At 65.3% G+C, this 24339-nt stretch overlaps 10 protein-coding genes across 12 annotated transcripts in view; 7 read left to right on the top strand and 3 right to left on the bottom strand.

Annotated features, from left to right (window-relative positions):
• Window positions 1-357: 357 nt before the first annotated feature.
• On the top strand, window positions 358-1490 carry H696_04593 (hypothetical protein). The gene is made up of 4 exons (XM_009498477.1): window positions 358-685; window positions 766-941; window positions 1093-1174; window positions 1255-1490. The coding sequence occupies exons 1-4, from the start codon at window positions 497-499 to the stop codon at window positions 1441-1443; spliced, it is 636 nt and encodes a 211-aa protein (XP_009496752.1). The 5' UTR covers window positions 358-496; the 3' UTR covers window positions 1444-1490.
• A 1248-nt stretch (window positions 1491-2738) lies between these two features.
• H696_04592 (hypothetical protein) lies at window positions 2739-7644 on the top strand (the record flags this gene model as incomplete). The annotated part of the gene is made up of 6 exons (XM_009498476.1): window positions 2739-4527; window positions 4718-5109; window positions 5293-5415; window positions 5567-6166; window positions 6420-6827; window positions 6968-7644. The coding sequence occupies 6 exons, from the start codon at window positions 2739-2741 to the stop codon at window positions 7478-7480; spliced, it is 3825 nt and encodes a 1274-aa protein (XP_009496751.1). The 3' UTR covers window positions 7481-7644.
• A 225-nt stretch (window positions 7645-7869) lies between these two features.
• Window positions 7870-9738, top strand: H696_04591 (hypothetical protein). Its single transcript, XM_009498475.1, has 4 exons — window positions 7870-8121; window positions 8288-8417; window positions 8549-8775; window positions 8936-9738. Exons 1-4 carry the CDS (start codon window positions 7999-8001, stop codon window positions 9440-9442), a joined length of 987 nt encoding a protein of 328 aa, XP_009496750.1. The 5' UTR covers window positions 7870-7998; the 3' UTR covers window positions 9443-9738.
• A 994-nt stretch (window positions 9739-10732) lies between these two features.
• H696_04590 (rab family, other) lies at window positions 10733-12006 on the top strand (the record flags this gene model as incomplete). The annotated part of the gene is made up of 6 exons (XM_009498474.1): window positions 10733-10856; window positions 10965-11026; window positions 11136-11208; window positions 11317-11444; window positions 11645-11773; window positions 11884-12006. 6 exons carry the CDS (start codon window positions 10733-10735, stop codon window positions 12004-12006), a joined length of 639 nt encoding a protein of 212 aa, XP_009496749.1.
• A 331-nt stretch (window positions 12007-12337) lies between these two features.
• H696_04589 lies at window positions 12338-14497 on the bottom strand (the record flags this gene model as incomplete). 2 transcript variants are annotated; one of them, XM_009498472.1, is made up of 5 exons in its annotated part: window positions 12338-12609; window positions 12717-13263; window positions 13442-13828; window positions 13984-14176; window positions 14353-14497. In XM_009498472.1, 5 exons carry the CDS (start codon window positions 14495-14497, stop codon window positions 12475-12477), a joined length of 1407 nt encoding a protein of 468 aa, XP_009496747.1. In that variant the 3' UTR covers window positions 12338-12474. The 2 variants fall into 2 exon arrangements, with proteins under 2 accessions (XP_009496747.1, XP_009496748.1); XM_009498473.1 differs by lacking the exon at window positions 12338-12609 and having other exon boundaries at window positions 12615-13263.
• Window positions 14498-14899: 402 nt separating this feature from the next.
• H696_04588 (hypothetical protein) lies at window positions 14900-16876 on the top strand. Its single transcript, XM_009498471.1, has 2 exons — window positions 14900-16102; window positions 16361-16876. The coding sequence occupies exons 1-2, from the start codon at window positions 14944-14946 to the stop codon at window positions 16831-16833; spliced, it is 1632 nt and encodes a 543-aa protein (XP_009496746.1). The 5' UTR covers window positions 14900-14943; the 3' UTR covers window positions 16834-16876.
• Window positions 16877-17656: 780 nt separating this feature from the next.
• H696_04587 lies at window positions 17657-20023 on the top strand. Of its 2 annotated transcripts, XM_009498469.1 has the most exons (3): window positions 17657-18936; window positions 19026-19270; window positions 19380-20023. In XM_009498469.1, the coding sequence occupies exons 1-3, from the start codon at window positions 17791-17793 to the stop codon at window positions 19966-19968; spliced, it is 1980 nt and encodes a 659-aa protein (XP_009496744.1). In that variant the 5' UTR covers window positions 17657-17790; the 3' UTR covers window positions 19969-20023. The 2 variants fall into 2 exon arrangements, with proteins under 2 accessions (XP_009496744.1, XP_009496745.1); XM_009498470.1 differs by having other exon boundaries at window positions 19026-20023.
• Window positions 20024-20568: 545 nt separating this feature from the next.
• Window positions 20569-20808, bottom strand: H696_04586 (hypothetical protein; the record flags this gene model as incomplete). The annotated part of the gene is made up of 1 exon (XM_009498468.1): window positions 20569-20808. The coding sequence occupies one exon, from the start codon at window positions 20806-20808 to the stop codon at window positions 20569-20571; it is 240 nt and encodes a 79-aa protein (XP_009496743.1).
• Window positions 20809-20995: 187 nt separating this feature from the next.
• On the bottom strand, window positions 20996-23678 carry H696_04585 (CMGC/CDK protein kinase; the record flags this gene model as incomplete). Its single annotated transcript, XM_009498467.1, has 9 exons — window positions 20996-21323; window positions 21485-21823; window positions 21941-22414; window positions 22533-22607; window positions 22766-22861; window positions 22977-23097; window positions 23229-23296; window positions 23380-23552; window positions 23636-23678. 9 exons carry the CDS (start codon window positions 23676-23678, stop codon window positions 21249-21251), a joined length of 1464 nt encoding a protein of 487 aa, XP_009496742.1. The 3' UTR covers window positions 20996-21248.
• Window positions 23679-24297: 619 nt separating this feature from the next.
• H696_04584 (hypothetical protein) overlaps window positions 24298-24339 on the top strand; it is a gene marked incomplete at both ends in the record, with an annotated part of 1732 nt that continues 1690 nt past the window's right edge. Inside the window, one exon of the mRNA XM_009498466.1 lies at window positions 24298-24303. Coding sequence (XP_009496741.1) covers window positions 24298-24303 — 6 coding nt within the window. The remainder of the gene's footprint in view (window positions 24304-24339) is intronic.

Below are 24339 nucleotides of genomic sequence, written 5' to 3'. Positions count from 1 at the left end.
TCGTCGGGCTTTCCTGTGATGGCCAGCATGTCGTGTAAAGGGGCGTGTCTTGAGGGGAGGGGGGAAGGAGGGGCAGTTTCACACTCCCGACCAAGTGCGGAGGCAGATGCCAGCGGAGTGCACTTGCCCCAGCGTCGGGTCTTGGAATTTCGCCGGCACATGTGACTTCGTTTGCGTAATTTCGTGCCATCCCCCCTCTGGGCCTGGCTGCCGATCGGGGCGCGGTTTTTCGTCGACCCGGCCGGCTCAACGCCGGGAGGTGAGGCTGGCGCCGGGGCGGGCCCGAACGGCGAAGGACGATGAGCATGCCTCGGTGATCGATGAAAGGCTCTTCAGGGGCAACTCCGCCACCCGGATTGCCACTTGGGCTAGACACCTTATTCTATTTCCCCGCTTGCCTCGATTCGCCCCTCCCCCCCCCTCTCCCTCTCCCTCTCCGTCTCTCTTCTCGGCCACCCCTTCGGCCACGCACACGCATTTGCGCATACGCTTCGTCATGTCGTTGCTGCCGCCGGAGCACTTCGCCCTTGTGGAGCCGGGGATCTTCCGCTGCGCGCTAAGCTCTCTTGGCGCCAGCCAACTTGCCTTTATCCAGCCTCTCTCATTAAAGACGGTGGTCGTCCTCTCACCAGACACCCTTCCCCGGGCATTGTCGGAATTTTTCATGGAAAACGGCGTCGAAGTAGTGCGTCCCAGGTGCTGTGGCTCCTCCCAACCCGCGAAACTGATGCAAGTTCATCCTGACAAGCTTGCCCTCTGCCCCAGCATTCCATCGGACTCCGGTGCCTTCGCCTCGGATCGTATTCGTCCCAAACCGACGACACCTCTTCCTCCGGGCTCGGGTACTCCAGTCCCGGATCCTACTTGAGCACGCGCCTCATGAAGGAAGCCCTGGAGCTGGCCTTGGACTCGAGCAACCATCCGCTCCTGGTCACCTGCAGGTGTGTCAGTGGGTCTCGGTTTGCTGCCCGACGCGCCCGTTCCCCTCGGTCGCCGAACGACAGTGCACTGACGTGTTTGATGAATGTCCCCTTTGCCTGATGATGATGATGATGATGATGATGATGATGGTGGTGGTGATGATGCCCCAAGCTCTGGCATTTACCAGAGTAGTGTTTTTGCCGCCTGTCTGCGCAAGCTCCAGGGCTGGTGCTTTAGCTCATTGCTATTCGAGGTACCTTTGCTCGAGCATGTTTCTCCTCTCAAATTCGTATCTGCCCTCTTCGCTGCCGGGTTCCTGACATCCGGTGGCAGTATCGATCTTTCGCCGCTGGCGGCAAGCCCCGTCTGTTGGACGAGCACTTCATCGAGCGCTTCGACACCGACCTGGTCAACATCCCGGAGAGGCACAAGTTGACTGACTGGAGCCAGAGCTTCCTCCTGCCCAGTTCCGCGTCCGAGGCCGAGGGGAGATCTCCGGGAGCAGGCGATGTCGCCTGCTGACCCTGCCGCCGGGTGCCCTGTGTCCGGGTGCTTGTCAGACATGGCTTGCACGCTGCATGCATGCATGCGCGTGTGTGTGTGTGTGTGTGTGTGTCCCCTGCTTCAAGTAGCACACACACACACACACGCCGAACAGGGACTTCTTCGCCCGCAATGCACGATCGAGTCAAGGGTTAACCCATCATCAAGTTAATATATCACGTGTCGATCCCAATAGATTGGCACTCCTGGACGACATCCACGGCGGCCCGCTGCCATGCGTCTCGCCGTGGCTTGCCTGTGCGGGGCCGATTCCTTTCCGTGCATCCCTCTCATCTGCCGTGCTGTTCTTTGGTTTTTCGCTCGGTTGTCTTGGGTGGCCCTCGTGTTCCCTCGCCCGTCTAATCCGGGGGCGAGTGTGTGCATGCGTGCGTGCGTGCATGCGTGTGTGTGTGTGTGTGTGTGTGTGTGTGCGGCTGTCTTTCCTCTGGGCCTGGCCCTCCCTCCTGTTTCACAAGCTTGTGCGACACTGCCTATTCTGGTTTAGGCCGCTCGATTTTGGGCGGGGACTGGCCAAAAGCACATGCCTTCGGAGCATGGGCGCGGGCATGGGCGCGTGTGTGATGATTTTTTGGGCTGCCCCAGGTGTGTAGATGGCCAGGGGCGTGGTGGGGGTGCAGGGCCATGCTGGAGATTCCGTCCCCCCCCCCCATCCCCACGTCCTCCGCCCCCCCTCCCTCCCCCCTCCCCTCTCCGCCCCTGCCTCTCCCCCCCTCTTCCTAGTTCGTCACCGCCACCACCCCCCCCCCCCGCCGTCCGCCTCTTCCGTCCCTTCCCCCCCCCCCCCCCCCCCCCCCCCCCCCCCCCCCCCCCCCCCCCCCCCCCCCCCCGCCTGCCGTTCCTTCTCTCAGTGAGCCCTGACTCTGGTGTTTCCCAGCACGAGGGCAATCGAGTGAAGAGCCACCACCGTCAGGCGTGTGACACATGGGATGCCTGCTACCCGCCCCCGCTCCGTCTCCCTCCGCCTTTGTCACCCCCTTTGCCCAACCAGCCGGACCTACACACCCACACCCGCGCCCACTCTCTCCCTCTTTCCACTCGCTGCCGGATCTCTCCCTCACCCTTTCCACTCCCCCGTGCGTGGGCCCACCCACCAGCGCGTTGTTTAGTGGGAGACGTGTGTGTTTGGTTGAGCACTTCTGCTCCGTCCTCTGGCCTCTCGACGCCCGGCGAGCTCTCCGTCTTTCCCCCTCGCCCCTCCCCCCCCCACCTCTCGCCCCCTGTCTCTCTCTCTCGGTCTCCCCCTGGGCGTAGCAATGTTTCGCGCCTTCCTCCAATACTCCCGGCCACGAGTGGCACAGCTGCAGCATGTCCATCTTGGCTTGTCTGGAGGCCTGTCCACCCCGGCAGGAGCCCCAGTCGGGTTGGTGCAGCCGGTGCTGGCGCGGATTGGGGCCTCCATGGGAGATCAATCGCTGCTGACCCGATTCGGTCCTGGCCGAGCGCTCTACAGCTCGCTTCCGCAAAGTGCCAAGGTCGAGCCACAGGCCGCCGGCGCCACTCGCCGCACGCCGCACCAGGGCTCACAGCAGCATCACCACGATCGTCGATCCCAGCCGGTCAATCGCCCCGCCGGACGATCGGACTCTGGCGGTAGCCCGGACACTGGCAGGCCAAGGCATCGCCCAAATCACACGCGGCACAACAAGCAGCGGCATCCCTCGCCAGCTGGTGGCACTTCCGCCGCTGCTGGCTCCAGTGCGGAGCCCGGATCCGGTGTCGTTGCCGGATCAAATCCCGGTGCTGGCAATGCACCGAGCGGCACCAATGCCCATGGGAACCGCTCCCGCCATACCTCGGGCTCCACTCCTGCCCGGCAGTCTCAGCATCCACGTCGCTCCGATGGTCAGCATGCCAGGTCCTCGACCGGAGCCCCCTCCCATCACCCTAACCACGCCAAAACCAACCAGGCGAAGAGCAACCAGGCGAAGGACAGCACCAACAACAGCAGCAGTGCCAGCAGCAGCAACAACAACAGCAGCACCAGCAGCAGCAGCACCAGCAGCAGCAGCACCAGCAGCACCAGCAGCAGCACCAGCAGCAGCAGCAGCGGCAACAGCAACAACAAAAACACTGCCGGCGCTGTTTCGAGCAGCCACTCAGCCGCGAGCAAGCCCGAGCCCCAGACGGTCGGTAAGTCGCCTGTTTCGGCGGTCGCTAACTCCAACGCCCCGAACGCTGGCAAGCCGGATGCCCCGGCTCGGGATCCCTCCCGTGCGAAGCATCCCCACCATTCGACTCTCCGGCGTCGTCCCCGGCATAACCATCCGGCCGGGGCTCCGGCCCACCAAGCGTCCCGCAGTCGCAGCAATCCTTCCAATCCCCAGTCGGGCACCAGTTCCGACACCGTGACCAAGGCCACAGTTTCCGCGGCCGCCAGGGAGTCAAACTCCTCCACGGGAACCCCCTCTCCCAAGAAGCACGAGTCCGCTGCCCGGGCCCAGTCTGCGCCGCAGCGTGCGGGATCGGCCCCGAAGTCGCCCCGCACACATGCCTTCATTAATACTTCCTCCTCGACCAAATCCTCCTCCTCTGCCACGGCTCCTGTCTCGACCGGGGGCGCTGCTGCTCCGGCTCCGGCTCCGATTGAAGGCGAGGGCGTCCTCTTCAAGCGCGTCCCAGCCCAGGCTCCCTGGATGGGGCTTGGCCACCAGGGGACCACGCAGGCAGCATGGTCCTCGGCTGTGGTTTCGCGCCAGGAGGATGCCGGCCGGCCACACAAGAAAAAGAAGTCCCTCGGCGAATTGGCCTCTGCCGGGCCGTGGTTCCTGCCGGAGGGTAGCGCCATCGAGCTTCTGACTGCCTCGGAGGCCATTCCCACGGTGGAAAATGACCCGGCCCTCATTGACGCTTCTGTGGCCTTCATCGAGAGCATCAGCCTGGATAACCTCCCCCCCGAGGTGGTGAAATACTTCGATGGCGAGGAGCATGTCCGCGAACTCCTGGCCGATGATGCGGGCCGTGCGCGTGTTGCCCGGGTGGCAGAGATGTTTGCTGCCTCGAATGGTCTTCAGTATCTGGCTGCCGATAAGTTCCAAATGGGCCGTACGTCGGCATCTTTCGTGCCTTTTTCCTTTCGCTCTCGCTCTCGCTCTCTCTGCCCTCTCTCTCTCTCCCCACTCTCTTTCTCGGCGTCTCTCGGCGCCTCTCCTCCCACCTCCTCTCTCCACCTCCGACGCATGTCCACCAGGGCAACTGATCCCTCCTTCCCCTCATCTGATCCTCGGATTGCCAGACCTGGACCTGCCGAAGGGCGGCGACATCCCAGTCTTGAACCCGGCACTGAGCCATGTCATCCATGAGCCAGGGGTTCATGTAGTGCGAGACTTCCAGTCGAAGACGATGCACCTGCCACCGGAGGTTCGGAGCCTGGAGAAAGTCAAGGCCGAAACCCTGCGGCGTATGAAGCTCAACCAGCTGATTGAAATGAAGGGCTTCAAGACCGGGCTGTCCTTTACTCCCTCTTCCAAGGATAAGACCCTGGAGCGCTTTGCCGTGGAGCAGGGTGTCCGGTTCATTGGGTCCACCTCCTCGGTCAGTGCCTCTCTCAGCCACATCTACTTCACCATGAGCAGCAACCGGTTCATCACCCCGCCGCCGCTCATCTCGAAGTCCATCAGCCAGGAGGTGCGCAAAGGCTGATTCATCTTTTTGGTGCCCTCCCCCCCCCCCCAACCGCCCGTAATGTGCCTTTCTCACATGCATCCTGTGTGTATGCTCTCCTGCCCGTTTGCCGCTTGGTGGCTGCTGTTCATGGAATTGTACTCCCCCCCCCCCCCCCCCCCCACACGCGCATGTGCTGGCTGTCAGACTCGTCGCTTCACCCGAGCCACCCGGCAGCCGGTGCTCGTGAACCTGGTCCGCAAGGAGACCGGTGTCTATGCGGTCGACTCGTCGGCCATCCTGTCTACGGAAAGCATTCTCTCACGCATGGTGCGCTGGCGTGTATTTTTGAGATGTGCCCAACCAGCGGTTGGCCTTGCCGTTGTTCCGCTCGGCCTCCTCCTCCCTTCATGCTGCCCTCCCGCCCTCTCTCTCTCTCTCCTCCGCCCATGGGCGTCTTCTGACATCGCTTTTTCACCAGGGCCATGTGTTCGAGAAGTTCCTCACGTCTACGACGCCGGAATTCGAGGATTTCCTCGACTGGCACCTGACCCACGACAGCGCGGTCGACCTGGACTCCCGGGAGGACCGGACCACGCCTGTGGATCTGGCGCCGCCACATCCGAGCGACGTGCATTCGGCATATAATTACTTCGGAGCCGGGTCGCTGCTGCTCCGGTCCCAGTTAGATTGCCATGACCCGGAGAACCCGGAGCGCATCTTCGACTTGAAGACCCGAGCGACTTTGGCCATTCGGAACTTTGTCAAGGACTACGAAAACAATGTCAAGTACCGGCTCCATCGGATGTCCGGGCAATTGTCCTCCTTCGAGCGGGAGTATTACGACATGATCCGGTCGGCCTTCATGAAGTACTCGCTGCAGGTGCGCATCGGTGGCATGGAGGGCGTCATGGTGGCATACCACAACACCGATGAGGCCTTCGGCTTCCAGTTCATCCCCCTACGGGACATGGAGCAGGCGCTCTATGGGAATGCGGACCTCGGTGATTTGGTTTTCCGCCGTGGACTGGCCATCTTCGAGCAGTTGTTGGAGCGCATTTCGGCCGACTTCCCTGGGCAGGTGCGTTTGTTGCCTTCTCGGCTTTGTTTTTTTTTTCCGCGTCTTTGTGTCTTGTCGTTCTTTCGTGTCCTCTTTTCGGGGCCGTCGCGCGTTTGCTCAGATCATGCTTCGCACGCTGGGACCTGACAATGCCATCATCATCATCATCATCATCATCATCATCATCATCATCATCATCATCATCATCATCATCATCATTTTTTCTTCTTTTCCTCCCTGCCCCCCCTCCCTCCCGGTTCGGTGGTGTGCGTAGTCTGTGGCCCTGATGATCAACTCTCAGATCCGCCCCGGGCACCTGGAAATCCTTGCCGCTGGAGGTGGGGCTGACGAGCGCTCGGACGAGTTCTCCGGGGATGGCCTCTCCCATCGGATGGTGGAGAAGTTGCTGCACCATTGTGCTCCAACCCTGTCGCCGGAGCGACAGGCAGCCCTACAAGAGGCGGTGGCCGCCTCCAGCAAGCCGAGTGCATCGGTGTCCTGGTGCTCGCGCCCGGTGGAGCCGGTGGCCGCCAAGTTCGTTGCGCAGGACCATTCAAACCTGCAATTCAAGTTGTACTCCGTGCAGATGGAATCCTTCCTAGATGGCGCCAGCATCGGTGCCAACATCCCTCCTTCCACATCTACGCAGCCGTTCACCGGCCAGTGGGATCTCTTCTTCGGGGTGTGTCCATTCTCCCACACCCTCTTCCCCGTCCTTCCCCCATGCCCCCGTCTCTCTCTCTCTCTCTCCCTCTCTCCCCCTCTCTCCCTCTCGCTCGCTTTTTTCTTCCGGCTGACTCTCGATTGCCCCCCCCCCCAAAGATCCACGAGCGCACGCCGGCCGATGCCCTGCGGAGTCACTTCCATGCCTTTGTCAAGAATGTCTCCATGTCAAGGGATGCAGGTCTCTTCTTCCGGTCGTTGGAGGCTCAGCAAATCCCCGATGACATTTGGAACTCGGACATCCCTGTGGCCTGCATTTCGAACGATCCAAACGCCCCGGGGTCTTCCTTCGTCCATCGTAACAAGAACTTCCTGAAGGGCAACGGTGCCCGGTGGCAGGGGTCCCGGCGCCCGGACCGCCGCACCAAGGTCTTCGCTCCGCCCGGCCTGGAAGGCAAGGCACGCATCAAGTCGGTCGATCAGTTCCGCGACTCGCTCAGCAGCGTGCGGATGGCGCGCAACGCCGAAGGCACCAGTCCGGCGGATGCCAGTGCGGCGGCGGCGGCGGCGGCCGCGCTGGCCACGGCCGTGGCCACGGCCACGGCCGCCACATCCGCCGCGGCGTCCATCCCCCCGGCGGCGCCCGTCGCCGTCGCCGCACACTCCTCGTAGGGCGGGGAGGGGGGGGAACGTGCGGGTGGGATCGCACCTGCATGCGGGTGCTGCGGCCAGCCGTGCCCGCCCGGCAACTCCCAACGAACGCACATGCTCCGAGATGATCTTTTTGAACTCCCTGCCTTTTTTCACACTAGAATAGACCATGCTGCATTTTGGCATCAGGGCGTGTCCCGGGCTTTTTTTTTTTTTTTGGTGGAAGTTTGATCGGAGGCCGGGCGGGCGTCGGTGGAAAGACCCCCCCCCCCCCCCCGCTCGCCCGGCCGGCTGGCGTGCGTGTGTGGGCACGCCCCGAGGGCAGGGACGCATGTGCCCACACACATGTACGCCGAACGTGCGGAGGGGTACCAGACGCTCAAGATGTGCCGTCGCGCTCAACAGGCGCCCGAGCTGGCGCACATTTCCATGGCTTCCCTCGTTCCTTGTCCGCATCCCCTCACTCCCTGCCTGTTGCCTGATCCACTGTCCTGGCTGCCGTCGGTTTGTAGTTGTTCTCTCTTCCTCCACCAGCCCTCATGTCGCTCAAGGGCCTCGTGCGACTGGCGAGTCGACACTTGGGGAAAATCGCGCGCGAAGTCAAGTATGAGGCCAAGAAGGATTGGGATGCGCTCACTACTGTCCCTCTGGCCGATCTACGGGTTCGTTGAACTTCTCCTCCTTCTCCTGCGCGCGCGCGCGCGTGTGTGTATGTGTGTGTGTGTGTGTGTGTGTGTGTGTGTGTGTATTTGCCTGCTGGTCTCGTTGAGCTAACATCGCACCCCGCCTGGCCCACGCGCCAACCTCCCCCCCCCCCCTCATCCCCAGGACCCCGAGCTGTTGGGTCGGATCATGTTCCGCATACGCCTCGGGCTCAGGGCCTATTTAAATTCGTTCAATGCGGAGGAGATCCTCAAGCGGCATTCCTTCGAGCACCCATCTGGCCGGGTAATCATCTGTGCGTTTATTTTGTCGCTGATTGTGCACATCCTCCCTCTCGCTCGTTCTTTGCCCCCTTTCTTCTCTGTCTCTCCTTTGCCTGGCGACCGTACTCTCGCACTCACTTAGGCCCCCCCGCCATTCAATCAGCTATCACGCCCATCGTCCGGCAGCCCGCGAAGACGGTCACCGAGGCACTTGCCCAAGCCGAGGTCGCGCAGCTGGAGGAGAAGCTCCGCCAGGATGGCGAGCATCTTGGAGAAGCCGAGCGCGTGAAGCTGTCCCAGCAGCTGGACGACCTCCGCCAGAGCCTGCGCGACGATCCGACCCCCGACAAGAAGCCCCTATCACAGGTTCTGCGCGAAACTCTGACCGAGGTATGTCCCCCTCGGCCCTTTCTGACATGAGCCCGAGCCTCGTCTGAGTCACCTCGAAGTAGCCTCTCTCTCTCTCTCTCTCTCTCTCTCTCTCCCTCTATCTATTTTCCCCGCTTCATCACTGCCGGCGCGCTGACGCCTCCTGACCACGATGACATAGTTCTCCGCCGGCTATGCAGACGGCGTGCAGGGCCGCGACCCGGCCGAAAGTTTGGCCTCGGTCATGAAGACATCGGACGCTCGGGCCACGGTGGGCCGTCTTCTCCAGAAACTGAAAGCCCTCCGTGACCAGGACATGTCGTCCTTGACGGGAGATGAGCGCGGCGCCCTGGAGGCTGGGGATGCACTGAGCGAGGCGGATCGCCAGTTGGCGGAGCTGCACGCGGAGCGTGCCCTCCTCCTTCAGCCTTTCCCCCCTGAGCGGGACAGCCTCTCCAACCAGGATATCGTTCACCTCCTGGGCGGGATGTTCCCGCAGGACGCGGTTCAGGCCTATGACCCCATCACCGATCGGGTGACCCTGACCAAGGAACAGGAGTGCGAACGCGCTGCCCGGGCCACGCGCCTTGTCCGGGTGGAGGCCGCCATCGCCGCGGCCGAGGCCGAGCGCAAACAGGCCGAGGAAAAGCTGCGTGACCTGAGCGAGCGCCTGGATCACAAGGACTGACATCACATGACACACATGGGCCTGCGTTGAACACCGTCACCGGTAGCATTTGTTCCCCGGCCCCGGCCCCGGCTCCGCCCGCTCCGCGTCCCCTTCTTGTGGGACGTCTCCCTCGCTCTTGAGCCTCGGGGCGTATTTTTGCCGGCCAGCCTTTCCCGGCGCCGCCTCGACCCGGCCAGCCCCCTCGGTCTGCGGCGTTGTGTTCGGGCTCCCGTGAGCCAGGGCTGTTCCCGAAAAATAGAGGTTGTCCGCTTTTTCATCGGCCTTCGCTGGTCCGTCCCGCTTGGGAATGCGGGGAGTGTGTATGCCCCTTTGTGTGCCCCCCCCCCCCCCCCCCTGAACTCCGGGCACGAGTTCAGGTATGGACGCACACGCACCCGGCGATCCCCCTCCCCCCTGGAGTTCAGACGTGTGCCCCCCCCCCCCCCCCCCCTCTCCCCCGGGGGGCTGGGGCGTCTCTCGGCGTCTGTTTTTTTTCTTGCGCCCCCCCTGGGGGAGAACCCCGGGCGGGCGGATCGCTGCACGCTGCCTGACTGAAGCCACGCCCGGGGACACCGTCGGATAGCGGTAATGCAAGGCAAACCCCGGAGAGGGGGACGGGGCGGCCCAAGTATCAGGACCAGCGGTGCCCGAGCCGCGCCGAGGGAGAAAGCGAGAGAGGCGGGGGCGGGGCGACTCGGAAAAAACAAAACTCCGGGCCCCTTGGGGGGGGGGGGGGCATTTTACGCATAAGGTGTGTTCTCCCTCGCCCGGCGCCGCTCCTGCAAGATGAGAAGGTCGCAAGCGGGATACCCCCCCGCCCCCTGGATGTCAGGCATCGGCACATGCCGGCCCTCCTCGACAGCACCCGAGCCGGGGACACATCACACAACGTAGTATGACCGACGACGCCCAACAGACGGAGGGGCAGATCTGACTGACTTCCTTCCTTGTGGCCCCGGACGGCAGGGCGCCGTGGTGGTCCCCAGTCGCAGCCGCGAAGGAAGGGGCCGGGGGCGGGCAGGAGAGGGGGCTCGGGGGGTCGCCGTCTTTCGCTGGTGCCGATCCACTCTTCGGGTCCCATCCAGGGGCTTGGGGCGCGTGATGTGATCCTTCGTCATCCGTCGCATCATTGCCCCCCCCCCCCCTCCTTCACCGTCCGCCGCTTCGCCTCCCTAGCTCCTCCTTGCTTCCCTCGCCCGCCCGCCCGCCCGCCCGCCCGCCCGCACACCCGCCCGGCCGCTTCCCCGTCTTCCCCTCCCTGCGCGTTTCGCTGCTGCTTCGCTCCTCGCTCCCCTGGATTTGTCCGCGATGTCGGCCGCAGCCCCAACCGCCCTCAAGATCCTGCTCATCGGCGACAGTGGGACCGGCAAGACGTCCCTCATGTACCGTTATGTGGATGATCGGTTCCGTAGCGATGAGCTCGCCACCGTTGGTACGCACCATCCTCGTGTTAGTTGCTCGCCTTCCATGCGCGCGCCGGCTGCCGGCCTGCTGGGCCACATGTGTTGACCTGTGAGCATCTTCCCCGTTCCTTGGGCAGGTGTCGATTTCAAAGTCCGCCATGTGGTTGTCAACGACCAGTGCTACAAGCTGCTCATTTTGGTGCGCTCATTCCCCCCCCCCCCCCCCCCCCCCCACGCGTCAACCGTTGTGCCTGTGCCCTTGGACGCGCCTCTCACCATGTCTCCTGGATTACTTGCCCCATGTACAGGACACCGCCGGGCAGGACCGCTTCCGGACCCTTTCCTCTTCGTACTATCGCGGCGCTCATGGTGTCATCCTCGGTTCGTGCTGCTCGGCTTCTCCTCGTGTCGTGCATCGCCGGTTCTAATCCCCCCTCCTCTCCCCCCCCCTCTCTCTCTCTCTCTCTGTCTTCCCCTCGGTGCGTGCAGTCTACGACATTACCAACCGGTCGTCCTTCGACAATCTGAGCAGCTGGTTCGACGAGCTGGACTACCACTGCCCCCCGGGGGAAAACTCCAATGTCGTTACGATGATTGTCGGCAACAAACTGGACAGCGTACGCCCCTCCTAGCCTGGATCTTTACAGGGCTCCCCTTCTCCCATCGATCTTTCTTTCTCCTTTCCATCCGGCTCCTTGCCTTTTGCTTTCTCGTTCTGATGTTCGTGCCCATTTCCGTTCCCCCTCATCCTCCGTACCCCCCCCCGGCCCCGCCCCGCCCCGCCCCTCCCCGCACGCCCGCACATATACACCTGCAGCTCGACCAGTGCGCAGTCACCACCGAGGAGGGCCAGGCTCTGGCCCGGCGCCGCGGGTCGCTCTTCGTTCAGAGCAGTGCTCGCACGCGTGTCGGTGTAGCCCAGGCTTTCGATCACCTTGTGGAGAAGGTGCGACACGTCCCCGACACTTCCCTCCAGCCCTTGCTTCCTGATGTTCTCCCCCTCGCCCCTCTCCCTGCTGTTGCTGACCCTGCCCCTGCCATCGGATGCCCGCTCAGATCGTCGAGAAGATGGCCCTGTCCAATCAGACCGCCGCGCCCTCTACTCAGGGGAATACCGTCTCCAAGAGTCAGTTCGATGAGGCTGAGGAGGCGGACGAGGGCAGCTCCTGTGGGTGTTAGGCAGGTCATTTGTCCCCCCTCCCCTGCCCCATGGCCTTTTCCCTCTTTCCCTTGTGCGATCTTGTGGGTGGCTCTATTGATCTCCCTCCCCTCTTTTTTCTTTCAGATTGGTGCCCCTCTCTTTCCCTCTCTCCCTCTCTGGGTGCGCCCCCTCCCCGTCGTTTCAAAAAAAGAATACAACAGACATAGTGTTTTCTGTGGGCCCACTTTCCCACACACAGCTTGCCCACCCCTCCCTCGGCTTGCATGCGAAGCGGTGAGGGGGCGGAAGCACGGGAGGGCTGGGGGGGGCGGGGACGCGGGGGGGGGGGGGGGGGGGGGGGGAGGGGGATCCAAACAGTGGGGTATATTCTACAGGTGAGGGGGGGGAAAGGAAGAGAAAGGATGGCGAGTGCAGGCGCAAGCAGGGGGGCCGGGAATGCGGGTCCCAGGTGGCTGGACGCCAAGATCCAGGGCAATTGCCCCACATTAGCGGCGCTTCTTCATGGGGCCGGAGGATTTCCCTCCCCTGCCGGCCGAAGGACCGGCCTTCTTCTTGGGCGCGGCATCGCCATCCTCCTCATCGGAGCGACGGCGCTTCAGGCCGCCACTATCCTTGAACTCCTGTGTGTGTGTGTGTGTGTGTGCAAATGGTAGGGAGGATGGGTCAGTCATCGCGCGTCGGGCAGAGTCCCCCATCGGGGGAGGCAGGGAGACACCGGTGAACGTACGAGAGCCGCGACACGCTGGGCCTCCATGACGCGCTCCAGCAGCAGGAGAACCTGCGCCTCCTCGCAGCCGGAGTAGAGATCCATCTGCTTGCCGAGGAGCTGCTCAATGCGCTGGAAGGCCTCGACATCGTACTGGGTGACGAAGGTGATGGACTTGCCGGAGCGACCGGCACGGGCGGTACGGCCAACCCGGTGGACGTAGTCCTTGCTGTTCTGGGGCAGGTCATAATTGATGACCAGGTCCACGCTGGGGATATCCAGACCACGGGCCGCCACGTCGGTGGCGATGAGGATGTTGCGGGTGCCGCTCTTGAAGCGGTTCAGTGCGCCGAGGCGCTTGGGCTGCGACAGGCCGCCATGCAGCGGGATGGCCGGGAAACCAAGCGCCCGCAGCATCAGGGCCAAGGTCTGGGCCGAGTGCTGGCGGTTGACGAAGATGATGCTCGCATGCCCGGCAAACTCATTGATTAGGTAGGTCAGGTAGACCTCCTTGTACTTGGCCGGGATGAAGAGATACGACTGGAGAAGCTTGTCGGCAGTGGAGAACCTGCAGTGGGGGAAGCCCAAGGGGCGGGCCAGCCGAAGTTCACACCGAGGGACGGGGGCGGGGACGGGGAGGGGGGATAAGTTTCCAACCGGCAGGCAGAGGACACAGGGATGAGGGAGGGAGAAAGGGGAGGGAGGGGGAGAGAAGGGGGGGGGGAGGGGGGGGGGGGGACGCGTACTTAGTTGCCACTTCCACCTTGACCGGATCACGCAGAGCCGCGCGCTGGAGCTTGTTCACCTTGTCGGTCATGGTGGCCGAGAAGAGCAGCGTCTGGCGCTCCTTGCTGATGACCTTGATGATCTTGTTGACCTCCTCCTCGAACTCGCTGTTCAGCAGGCGATCGGCCTCATCAAGGACCAGGAAGCCGGTGGTGCGCAGGGAGAACCCCTTGGTATTCTCCAGGTGATCCACCAGACGACCGGGGGTGGCCACCACAACGTGCGGCTTCTTGGCGAGTGACACCGACTGGCTCATCATGTCCACACCGCCGACGATGGCCACCGACCGGACGCCGATCGGCGCGCCGAGGGCCTCAACATTCTCATGGATCTGGAAGGCAAGCTCTCTGCCAGCCCGGCGTCGCACAAGAGCAAGGGAGGGGGGGGGGAGGGAAGGAGGGGAAGGGGGGAAGAGGACAAGGCAGGTCAGCGGGCCTGTGGGGTGGGAGTGACGGCGGGCCTGGCCCGTTCTTCAGGGGGGGGGGGGCCAAAGCCAACGCACCGGGTCGGCGCCAGAATCAGGGCGAAAAGGGGGACCGGCTTCTTCAGGAGAGCCGACAGGATGGGCAGAGCAAAGGCACCGGTCTTACCGGAGCCGGTCTTGGCCAGGCCGATGATATCGCGGCCCTTGAGGGCCGAGGGAATGGACTCCACCTGAATGGGCGTGGGCTTGGTCCAGCCAACCTGAGCGCAGGCTGTGGCGTGGCAGCAGGGGCGAGAGGCAGCCAGGGGGAGGTGGGCAAGTGGGTTGGAGCAGGAGGGGGGGAGGGGGGACAAGTGAGTCAACGATCTGCGCGAAAGGAAATCGCCACAGGCAGCCCACGTCAAAGGGCCTCCGCTTGTCGAGGGCGCCGGGCCACCATTCACATACCCTGCAGGAGGATGTCATTCAGACCCAGGTCGGCGAAGGTGGCGGGCTTCTGCTCGACGGTCTCGGCATCGGAGTCGGAGTCCGAATGGCTGGCGTCCGAGCCGGACAACAGGTGGCCGCGGAAGTCGTCCTCGGAGTCGCTCATGATGTGCACTGGCGTTCGGATTGGAGAGGTAAAGGGAGGAGGGGGGGGGGTGTGGGAGGGCGAAGGGAGAAGAGGCAGCCCCCAGAGAAAGGACGGGGAAGGAGACAGGGGGTGGGGGGTGGAGGGAGGGAATTGTGACCCTCCGGGCATGCGCCCGGGCCCGGGCATGGTGGCCCTTCTTCTCAGGTCGTACCCGGGCATCGTCCAGCCGGAGGGGGGGGGGGGGGCAAGGGGGTGCAGAGGAGGCCGGCAGCATGGGGAGCCGACGGCCGCATGGACAAGTGCCAACGAATGTTCCAGCTCGTCTCCATGTCTGGGCCTCGGGTGGAAATGGGCTGTCGCTGCCGAGGCGCGGGAGCATGGCTGTCGTGGTGCCGGCCCTTGGAAGGGCCCGGGAGGGGGGGCGGGCGGGCGGGCGGCGGGCACGGGGCGAAGAGTGGCTCGCCATGTGTCCTGTGCCAGCTCATCAGCGTGCACGAGGGGGCTTGGAGGGCAGACGCCCCGCCTGCAGCGCCCCCCTCTCCTCTTCTTGGTCCTCGGTCCTCGACCGCTCTCCTTTCGTGCAGCTCGCTCTCTCGCTCGCTCTCCTCCTTCTCCTCCGGGTCCTCCTCTCGCCGTTCGCCGAAGCCATGATTTGTCCGCCCCCGCTACGGGGCCCTCTTCATCGACTGGCCTCGAGGCCTGGGCTGCTGAGCGTCCAGTGGACCCCGGCGCGGCAGCTTTCCTCGAGATCCGGAAATGCGGCAAACGATGGCGCCTCCAAGCCACCGGGCAACTCGACGGGTTCCTTGCGCCTGCCAGCCTCCTTCGATCGTGTCCCGCAGGGCCAGCGCCCGGGCACACGTCGCCGCGAGCCGGAGCCGGAGCCGGAGCGTCTGCGCACCCGTCGGGGTGACAAATCCCCGATGCCTGGCGATGCACTGGGCCAGAAGCAGCGCTATCAGCCGGTGGGCACCGAGCGCGTGCTCATCCAGAGCTTTAGCGACAATTTGCAGGGGCTCCCCTCGCTGCCGACGGCCGTGTCGTATGAGCGGCAGCGTGACAATCGCTCGCGAAGCGGCGATCGGCATCGATACGCACAGCCGGCCTCCAGGCGCGATGGGCGCCTTCAGGAGGACTTCTCCTCGCATGGGCATCTGTCGGGGCCGCACTACACCCAGCAGATTTCCAACCACACGCCCCTGTCTCGAATGCACCCGCGCTTGTCGCAAGTCATCACCAAAAGCATCTCGCCGCTGCTGCTGTCAGCCGCGGGCCTGGTCCCGGCGGATCAGCTCCGGCGAATGGTGCTGGAGCCGACGCACAATTTATATCAAAATTCACAGCTCCTCCTCCAGGATAACCCTGTGGCCGGGCTGTCGATGGCCCAGGATCCGTCCCGCTTGAGCTCCAACTGGCGAGCCAATCGCCTGCATCAGCGCCTGGCCGAGCTCTTCCCCAAGTACTACATCGGCATTCACGACCCGGTGCGCCTAACCAGCGAGCCGGTCTCTCGCATTGAGTCCATCAAGCAGGGGCATTCCAAGTCCAACTCCAAGGTCATCCACAAGTGCGAGCGCTTCACCATCCTTGCCGCGCCGTGGGATCCCCTTCGCCGGCATGATCGTACGTCTTTGCCCCGAGCTGCGGGGTGCTGCCTCTTCCTCTGCCGGGGCACTGTGTTCCTGTGTTCCTTTTTTCTTTTGTTCTCTGTGTCTGCCTGTGTCTGCCTGTGTCTGCCTGTGTCTGTCTGTCTTTTCCCTTCTTTCTCTCTTTCTCTCGCTGTCTCTCCTTCTGTGTACTCACCTATCCCCCCCCCCCCCCCCCCGCCCCTCCGCTCCCGGATCTCCCTGCTGCCCGCACCTTCCGCCCTCCCTCCTCCAGCGGGCTTCAAGAACCTCCCCTTCGGCTACCGGGTCATCGTGCAAGCCAGCAAAAGGTCCGTCGACAATCGGGCCGCCGTGCGCGACTACAGCCGCCGCGCGGTCAAGTACGCCTTCCACGAGGCCGTCATGAAGTATGCCCAGCAGACGATGGACCTGCTCAACGAGACCGAGGCCCAGAAGCCGGGGTCCGTCGACCCGATCCTCTTTTGCACCGACCGGCCCTACTCGCCGCAATTCCACGCCTGTGACTACATCATCAACATCAAGCTCCCGCCGGCCGGGGTGCACGGGTACTCCGTGATAAGTATGCCCCCGGCACACCTGGCCTCCCAATCCAGCCCTGTCCTCTCCCCCTGGACCCTGGATGATGTCCGCGCCATCTCCGACGAGGCCGTTCGCCAGAGTGTGGCCTGGATGCGGCAGCAATTTTACAAGCGCGTGCCGACCGAGCCGGTAAAGCGGCGTGGGTAGGTCACGTGTCAATGTAGCCCACAACAAGCCTTTTGAAGTGCCGTCTGCGCGGGTATTTTCCCTTGGCGTGCCTTTCTTCCCTCCTTCGATCTGCCAGCGGGGGTGTGTTATTTTATGTCCCCCTCCCCGGGGGGCGCGGGGGGGGGGGGGGGGGGGGGGGGGGAGGCCAGGCTCGACTGGCCGCCTGCCCTCGCCCCCGGTCCCCCCTCCGCCCTCCTGGTGTTGGTATTTTGGCCACCGCCTCGGCCGGTCCCCTGAACGCCTGAGCGCGAGGATTGGCATCTGCGCCCTTCTGGAGAGAATACACGCCTGTTTGCATACATCTCCATCGAGAAGACACCCGGCTGGAGAACATCCAGAACCAGCGCGGCCTGGCGCGCGCGCGTCGGACACAACTGCTTTGCTCGAACCTTTGGGGAGAGATCATGCGCGAGGAGGGGTAGGGAGAGAGAGAGGGGGGGGGGGGGGGGGGGGGGGGAGGGACGGGAGGGACCGAGAGCATGGTGTCGAATTGGTCGGATCGGGCCTTGAGTGGCGCGCGCGCCCTCACTTTGGGCCACGGCCTCTGGCTGTCGCCAGCGGGACCGCCCCGCGAGCCAGTTGGCTCCGCACTTGTTTGAGACCTCCAAGGCCCGGGAGAGAGAGAGAGGGGGGGGGAGGCGAGGTCTGCATTCCTGACCTTGTGCCAGGCGTCAGGTGCAGCATTGTCCTTCGGCCAGGCGCTGGGTCTGTGGGTGGGGGGTTAATTTTTGGCTCAGTCCCCTCCCCCCTCCCCCTGGCCCGGCCTCCAGCTGGACATCCCTGCCCTTGGCAAGCTCTCTGCCTCCCCCCCCCCCCCTCCCTGCCGCGTTCTGTGCCCTCCCCGCTTGTGCACGATCGCCCCGGCCTTTCCTGGCGGATTTCCCTCCCTGCCCAGCTCGACGCCGACTCCCTGGCGGCCTGGTCCCGGCCAACAAAATGCCCCGGGCGCGACTCTTTCCCCCGGGGCCCGGCCTGCCCGGGGCCCATGCCGGCCATGGTGGGCCCTCGGCCAGGCGCTTGCGCATCCGGACGTCCATTTGGCTGCGCAACAATCGCCGGTTGCTCCGGCTGACCATCGGTGTGATGGCCATCTTGGCCTTTGTGGCGGCACTTCGACTCCGAGGGGCCGGTCGGTCGCCATTGGGCAGGCCGATGCCCAGCCCGCCGGGCATGGCACCAGCCCCGAGGGTCTCGGCACCGGAGGCCCCGCCGCCGGGCCGGGCGCCGGTCGAGCCCGTGTCCTCGGCCGGAACCCGACACCTGACTTACATCCTGCACTCGCTGTCAACGCAGTGCTCGGCCGCCGTGGCCCGATGTTCGGACGCCCTGGGGGTCCTGCTTTTCTCGGACCCCAGCCAGCCGATCCTGGTCCCGGCGCCGGCTCCGGACTTCCTGCAGAACCAGGTCCCCGGCTGGGCGGCCGCCGCACACTACACGGACATTGCCCTGAGGCGCCTGGCCGAATGGCCGGACCTGGGGGCCCTGGCGGCCGGTGTGGCCGGCGGCAGTGGGCTCCGGCCGGCCGAAGTCCGCGTGTGGACATCCTGGCAACAGGAGTTCCGCCCTCAGACTCATGTCCTGCTGGACTTGGCACCGGTGGCGGCAGCCGGCGGCGGCGGCGGCGCCGCCGCCGCGGCCCGGCCCGATTGGCGACTTCGCATGGAGCTGTCCGATGACATGCTCCATGGGCCACAGGTGATCGAGGTGTCCGAAGAGTGGACCGAGGCCACCCCCGGGTCGGGCCCACTCGGGCCGGCCCCGTCGCGCGTGGAAACCCTCTGGCAGCGCAGCTCGGTCGGCGGGCCGGCCTTCCGGTCGCGGCCGGTGGGCTTCCGCCTGGTGCTGGCCCCGTCTCCGGTGCGCCCGGGTGCCGGGCTCGCCGCCGGGCTGCCGCTGGCTGCGGAACTGGCCCACTCGCTGGGGCGCCTGCTGGCCGCGGTGCCGAGCTCCCCCGAGTGCGGGCCGGTCCTCTGCCCGCGGCCGGTCTTGAGCATGGCCGACCTGCACGAATGCTTCCAGGCCGACAATGAGGCGGCCGTCTTCCACGCTGCCAATTGCCTGGCCATCATCATCGACAGCTCGGTATGGCCGGCTTGTGCCGATGCCGCCCCAAATGCAAGCAACCCCCTGGCCTGACCATTTCACCCACCTCCGCCGGGGCTCGAGGGCAGATCCTCCACCAGCTGCCGGGCGATCTGTTCGACCGAGCGGCCGACTGGACTCGCCATGGCCGGCGCTTCTACCTGCCGGTCGGCCGTTCCATGGCTCTCAGCCGGGCCGAGCAGGCCGGGCGACGGAGGCAGGAAGCCGAGCAGCCGACCTCCCCGGTCCTCTGCCCCCCGGGCGACATTGCCCCCTGCCCACATACACTCCTGCTGCGAACGCGCGAGCGTCTGACCCTCCCGCTGTTGGCCGTGTGCGCATTTGCCCGTGAGCATGCCCATGTGTCGCGCCTGCGGGCCGTTACTGACCGACCTTTGCCGTGCCGGTGCTTCGCCACTTCCGGGCGTCCCACCTGGGGCCAGGTCTTTCCTCGATCTAAACCGCCTCCACCGCCAGCCAGATCCCCTGGCCCACCGGGTCCCCGGAGGCAACCCCCTGGAAGACTGGCCCGTGGTGGAGTACCTGGCCCAGTCCCTGCTGGAGATCGGCCTGCGCACTGTTCGCCCGGTGGAGCGGCTGCTCCTCCTGGCGGACCAGCCGCTCACCGTGCTGGCGGCCACCGACCCGGCGGCCGGCCGGCAGTCGGCCCCCTACCCCCCGGACGGCCGGTGGCATCGCGGCGTCCGGGTCGGCCGGGACATGGGCCCGCGTTCGGCCGACATACCGCGACACTCGCCCTGTCGCCCGGAGCTCCAGCGCCTGGGCTTCCGACTGGAGAGCTCCTTCAGCACCGGCGACATCGGCGCCTATGCTGACCCATCGTCGGTGCTGGCTCGCGCCCGCGAGTGCTACTTCCGTCTGCCCAGGCGCCCGGTCGCCGGGGACTTCATCCGCATCCTGGCCCCCGGTGATGGGCCGGATGGTGGGCCCGGGCCCAATGCCGCCTGGCTCTTTGGCTCGGGGGTGGAGATTGCCTCCGGGGGGCACCTCTTCCCCCTGAATAGGTACTGAAATGAGTGGCACTTCCGGCCAATCAGCCTGCCCGCCTGCCCGCCTGCCCGCCTGCCCGCCTGCCTCACCAACCACCCTTCCGATTGCCTTCCGATTGTCTTCCTGCCGGGACCCGGTTTTCAGCATCGCCACGCGGTACTACGTCGACATTGAGTGGATCAGTGAGAGGGGCACCGGCCACCATGCTGGCATCGTGGTGGACGGCGAGCAGAATGGCGGCCTCTTTCGCGTGGACCTGTGTGCGCTCCAGCCCGCCGAGGTGCCGGCAGACAGCCGCCCGGGGGCCTGCATGGCACAGGTTGTGGCCATTAGCCTCCTGTTTTTGGACCCGGTGCCCGACGGCCAGCCGGTCCCGGTCATCGAGTATATCGGCGTCCGGCGAGACTGGCAGGCCCGGTAGCCCCGGCACCCGACTCTCACAGGGCCTCCTCCGCCCGGAGGAGGGGCCAGGGAAAGGGAAAGACACCAAAAGACAAAGAAAAGAAGTCCACACCCTCGCCCGGGTTCTATTGCACGACCGAATCTTTCTATAGGTGTGCGGGCAGCGCGGGGGGGGGGGGGGGGGGGGAAGTCCGAGGACAGGGAGCAACGCAGCCTGGCCTATTCGCTGGGCGGGATATCGGAAGGAGGTGGAAGGGCACCGGGGGCCGCCGGCACCGGCGACTCCCGCTGGTAGATGGTGGCCATGAGGCGCTGGTCGCGGTCTTGGCGACCGAGACGAATCTGACGAAGGAGCAGGAAAGTCAGGGTCCCGGCCGCCAGGAAGGCAGCCAGGGGCGACCTGATAGCGCGTTGGGAAAAGTCGCTCGCCCAGAAGGGCGCCTTACCGCCGGCCTTCATCACACCAATCCAGCAAAATGCACGGGGAAAAAGCCCGAGAGAAAGGGACGGGAAAGGGAGAGAGAAAAAGAGAGGGAAAGACAGAGGGGGGAATGGATGTGTGTGTGTGTGCTCGGTGTCGTGGCCTGGGCCGGGGATTGCCCCTTTTTGAGCCCCCGGGGGAAAGAGTCCACAAGATCTCGGAATATTTGGCCATTAAATGGGGGGGTATATTGCGGCATTTGCCAGGATACACATACACACATGCGCACACATGCACATGTACACCGACGGCCCCGCGAGCGGCTCGCCCCTTCGCACGCCAGGCAACAAAAGAGAGGGGGGGGCGGGCACACACAGGCCAGCTGGGGTCCCCATCTCACTCTCTCCCGGTCGACCCTCGGACGCGCCCTTATCTATCTCTCTCTCTCTCTCCCTGGCTCTTTTGGCCGAGGGGGCCCCTACGTCTTGAAGAAGGGGTGGGTCAGGGCCTGCGAGGCATCCGGACGCTCGTTGGGATTGAGGGCCAGCAATCGCTGTATGGTCACGTGGTCAGTCTTCGATCGCGCCCGCGGCCAGCGCACTCAGGGCCTGCACGCCGGCGACGAGGGGAGGGGGGGGGGGGGGGGGGGGGGGGGGCAGGCACATTCCCACCCCCCGGCCGCCCCCGCCCACACGGGGCGGCATTTCAACGCACCGAAAGGAGTCGAATCCCCGGGGCATCCAGGTTCGGCAGAGCCAGCTGCAGGACCGCAATGAGGAAGCCACGGGAGCCAGGGGTGGGGGTGCGCGGGCCGCGGCCGGGTCGCGGCGCGTTGTTGGTCGCCAGTGGGCTCGGCGCGTCTGCCCCCTCGCCGGCATCGGGGATGAGAGTGGCCGAGCCGAAGTTGACGCGGGACGCGCGCGCCCCCAAGCCCAAGGCCGCGCTCGGGGCCGAGTGTTGGGGGGGAATGTCGCCAATGCCGCCGGCCGAAGCGAGTGGCTGCTCCTCGGTGGCGGCGGGAATGGCCGGCGTTTCCGGATCATCGGGATTGCGCTTTTGGCCGGCCGTCATCAAAGGGATGAAGGTGGCCGGGGGAACGGCCGGGCGAAGGGACCGGGGCAGTGTCAGCCATGTGGTCGCTGGCCGAGGATGGGGAAAGGAGTGACGCACCAGGCGCGGCAGCGGCCCCAGCATCTCAACGATGCGTGTAAGCTGCACATACTCGGCCGAGAAGGCCACCACGCCCGCTGGCGGGGCGGGAATCGTGTATGGCCGGACAATGCGGGCGTCAGGGCCTGCGCCACCGGCCGCCGCCGGGTCTCGCCGGCCGCGAGGCCGCTGGTAGGGATACTCGCTGGAGATGTCCCCCTCGCCATGGAGGTAGGGCCCGAAGAGCACGCGCCCGGTTGCCATCTCGGCCAGCACGCAGCCGACACTCCAGATGTCGATGGCACAGGAGCCCCCGACCGCGGCGGCCTGAGCGGCGGCCAGCTTGGCCGCGCGCATGACACGATTGGACCGACTCGACCGGGACATGGTTCTTTCATCGTGGGCCCGAAGGCCGCCATCCTGGAAGAGGCGTTGGATATTCAGCGGAAAGCGTGCCAGCAGAAGCTCCGGTGCACGATACCACAGGGTGGCCACCTGTGTGCGTGTGCGGGGGGGGGGGGGGGGGCACGGGGGGGGGCGGCGGGGGGATCGGCCAGGGTGAGACATGGGGGGGGGGGGGCTCAGCGAAAGAAGGGCAAGCCGGCGGGCGGACCTCAAAGGCATAACTCCGGACCGGATGGCCGATGATCCGGGCCAGGCCAAAGTCCGCGAGTTTGATGTTATTGTCCTGGGGTGCATGCGGCGGGCCGGAGATCCACGGGACAGTGGGCCAATCGCACATTAATAGAGGCATACAGGCGCAGTCACACACACACACACACACACACATAGGAGGGGGGATGTGGAAGGTGGGCGGGGAAAAGGTGACGACGAAGAGCGGCGCACACTGGAGATGAGGATGTTCTGGGGCTTGACGTCGCGGTGGATGACGCGGTGCTCATGGCAGTATGCAAGAGCATGCAGTAGCTGCTTGGAGAAGTGCTGCACTCAGCCGGGCGTGAGCCACGCCGGGCCGAGGTCAAGAGGCGGAAGGGAAGGGAGCCGGGTCAGGGCGAGCGGGCAGGCGCGCGCGACGGACCAAGACCATGCGTCATACCTTGAAGAGGTCCGGCTTCAGGCCACGCGGCCCAAATTGATTGAGATATTGCCGGAGATCCAAATCCGCATACTCCAGGACGATGACCAAGTCCGAGCGACTGAGATGGACATCCAGCAGACTGAGCGGCAGCCCCAAGCAGGGAGGAGGGGGAGGGAAGGGCAGGGCGCGAACGGGGGAGGGGCAAAATGGCTGACGGTCAGCCGGGGAGGCGGGCAGGGGGCGGGGGGCCGTTGGGCGTGCCTGGCGCACTTAATGATGTTCGGGTGTTTGAGCAAACGAAGGAGGGAGATCTCCCGCACGGCGGTCACCGGGAGACCCTGTGGATGGAAAGGCGCAGGTCAGCAGCGAAAGACCATGAAGGGCTCCGGCCGAGGGACAGCAACCCGAGGCACGGACGCACCTCGATCCCAGGCGCCGGGGCACTTTTGGACCCGGAGTCCGTATGCCCTTCGAGGCTGGAGTTGTTGGATGAATCCAGCCCGGCCGAAGCGTCCGAGTAGAGACTCAGGATTTTGAGGGCCACCTTCTTGCCTGAGGCTTTGTGAATTCCACTGAAGACGACACCATGGGCGCCTGTCGCGGGCAGGGGAGCGGGAGCGGGACGGTGAGAAGAGCACAGCCACGAGCGGGCCCGCGAGGGCGAGCGAGGGGCGCACCTTCGCCCAGCCTTTTTCGCCGGCTATATAAGTCGGAGGACATGGCGCTGCTGAGGCACAGACGGGCGGGGGGGGGGAGGGGGGAGGGAGAGGGGGCGGGGGACAACGGGGCGCAAGAGGGGGAGGGCCGACCGAGACGGGATCTGTGGCTTTTTCTGTCCCCCCCCCTCCCCCCGGCGGTCCGGCTGCTGCCGGGGTTCCTGAAGGGGCGCTGGCTCGACCGCGGGGAAGGCGCATATGCCAACGGACCCGGGATGCCATCGCTCGATATTTTTGGGGCGATTTCATCCGGCCCGGCCCCTGCTGCGGCGCGTGTGGGACCCTCTCCGGGCGCGCGCGGGGACGCCAGCTCGTGGCTACCCCGTCTCCTCTTCGGCCCCGGGGCCCGGAGCCGGTCCTCTGCCCCACGCTCGCCGCCTCCGCCCTGGGCCGGGAGATCGCACGACCCTTTCGAGAGTGGGCCAGGAGGGCAGGGCCGGGCAAGCGGGTGGCGTGTTTGCATCTGTGTGAATGTGGGTGTGCGCGCATGCAGGCGCGTGTGCCCTGTGCCGAAGGGGAGGGGGGCCCGGGGGCTGGGGGGCGCAGATTGGTGTGGGTAACGGCTGGCCCGTGAAAGCGGGCGGACTTTTTCAGCCCGCGTCAACTGCTCCCGAGCCCAGTCCATGCGGGTATGCTCCTCCTCCCCTGCGGCCGATCCCTGCTGC

This window comes from Fonticula alba (genome assembly GCF_000388065.1).
Source record: "Fonticula alba strain ATCC 38817 unplaced genomic scaffold supercont2.7, whole genome shotgun sequence".
Classification (NCBI taxonomy): Eukaryota; order Rotosphaerida; family Fonticulaceae; genus Fonticula; species Fonticula alba.
Note: the sequence above shows the minus strand (reverse complement) of the source record. Positions and strands in the feature narration are given on the sequence as shown.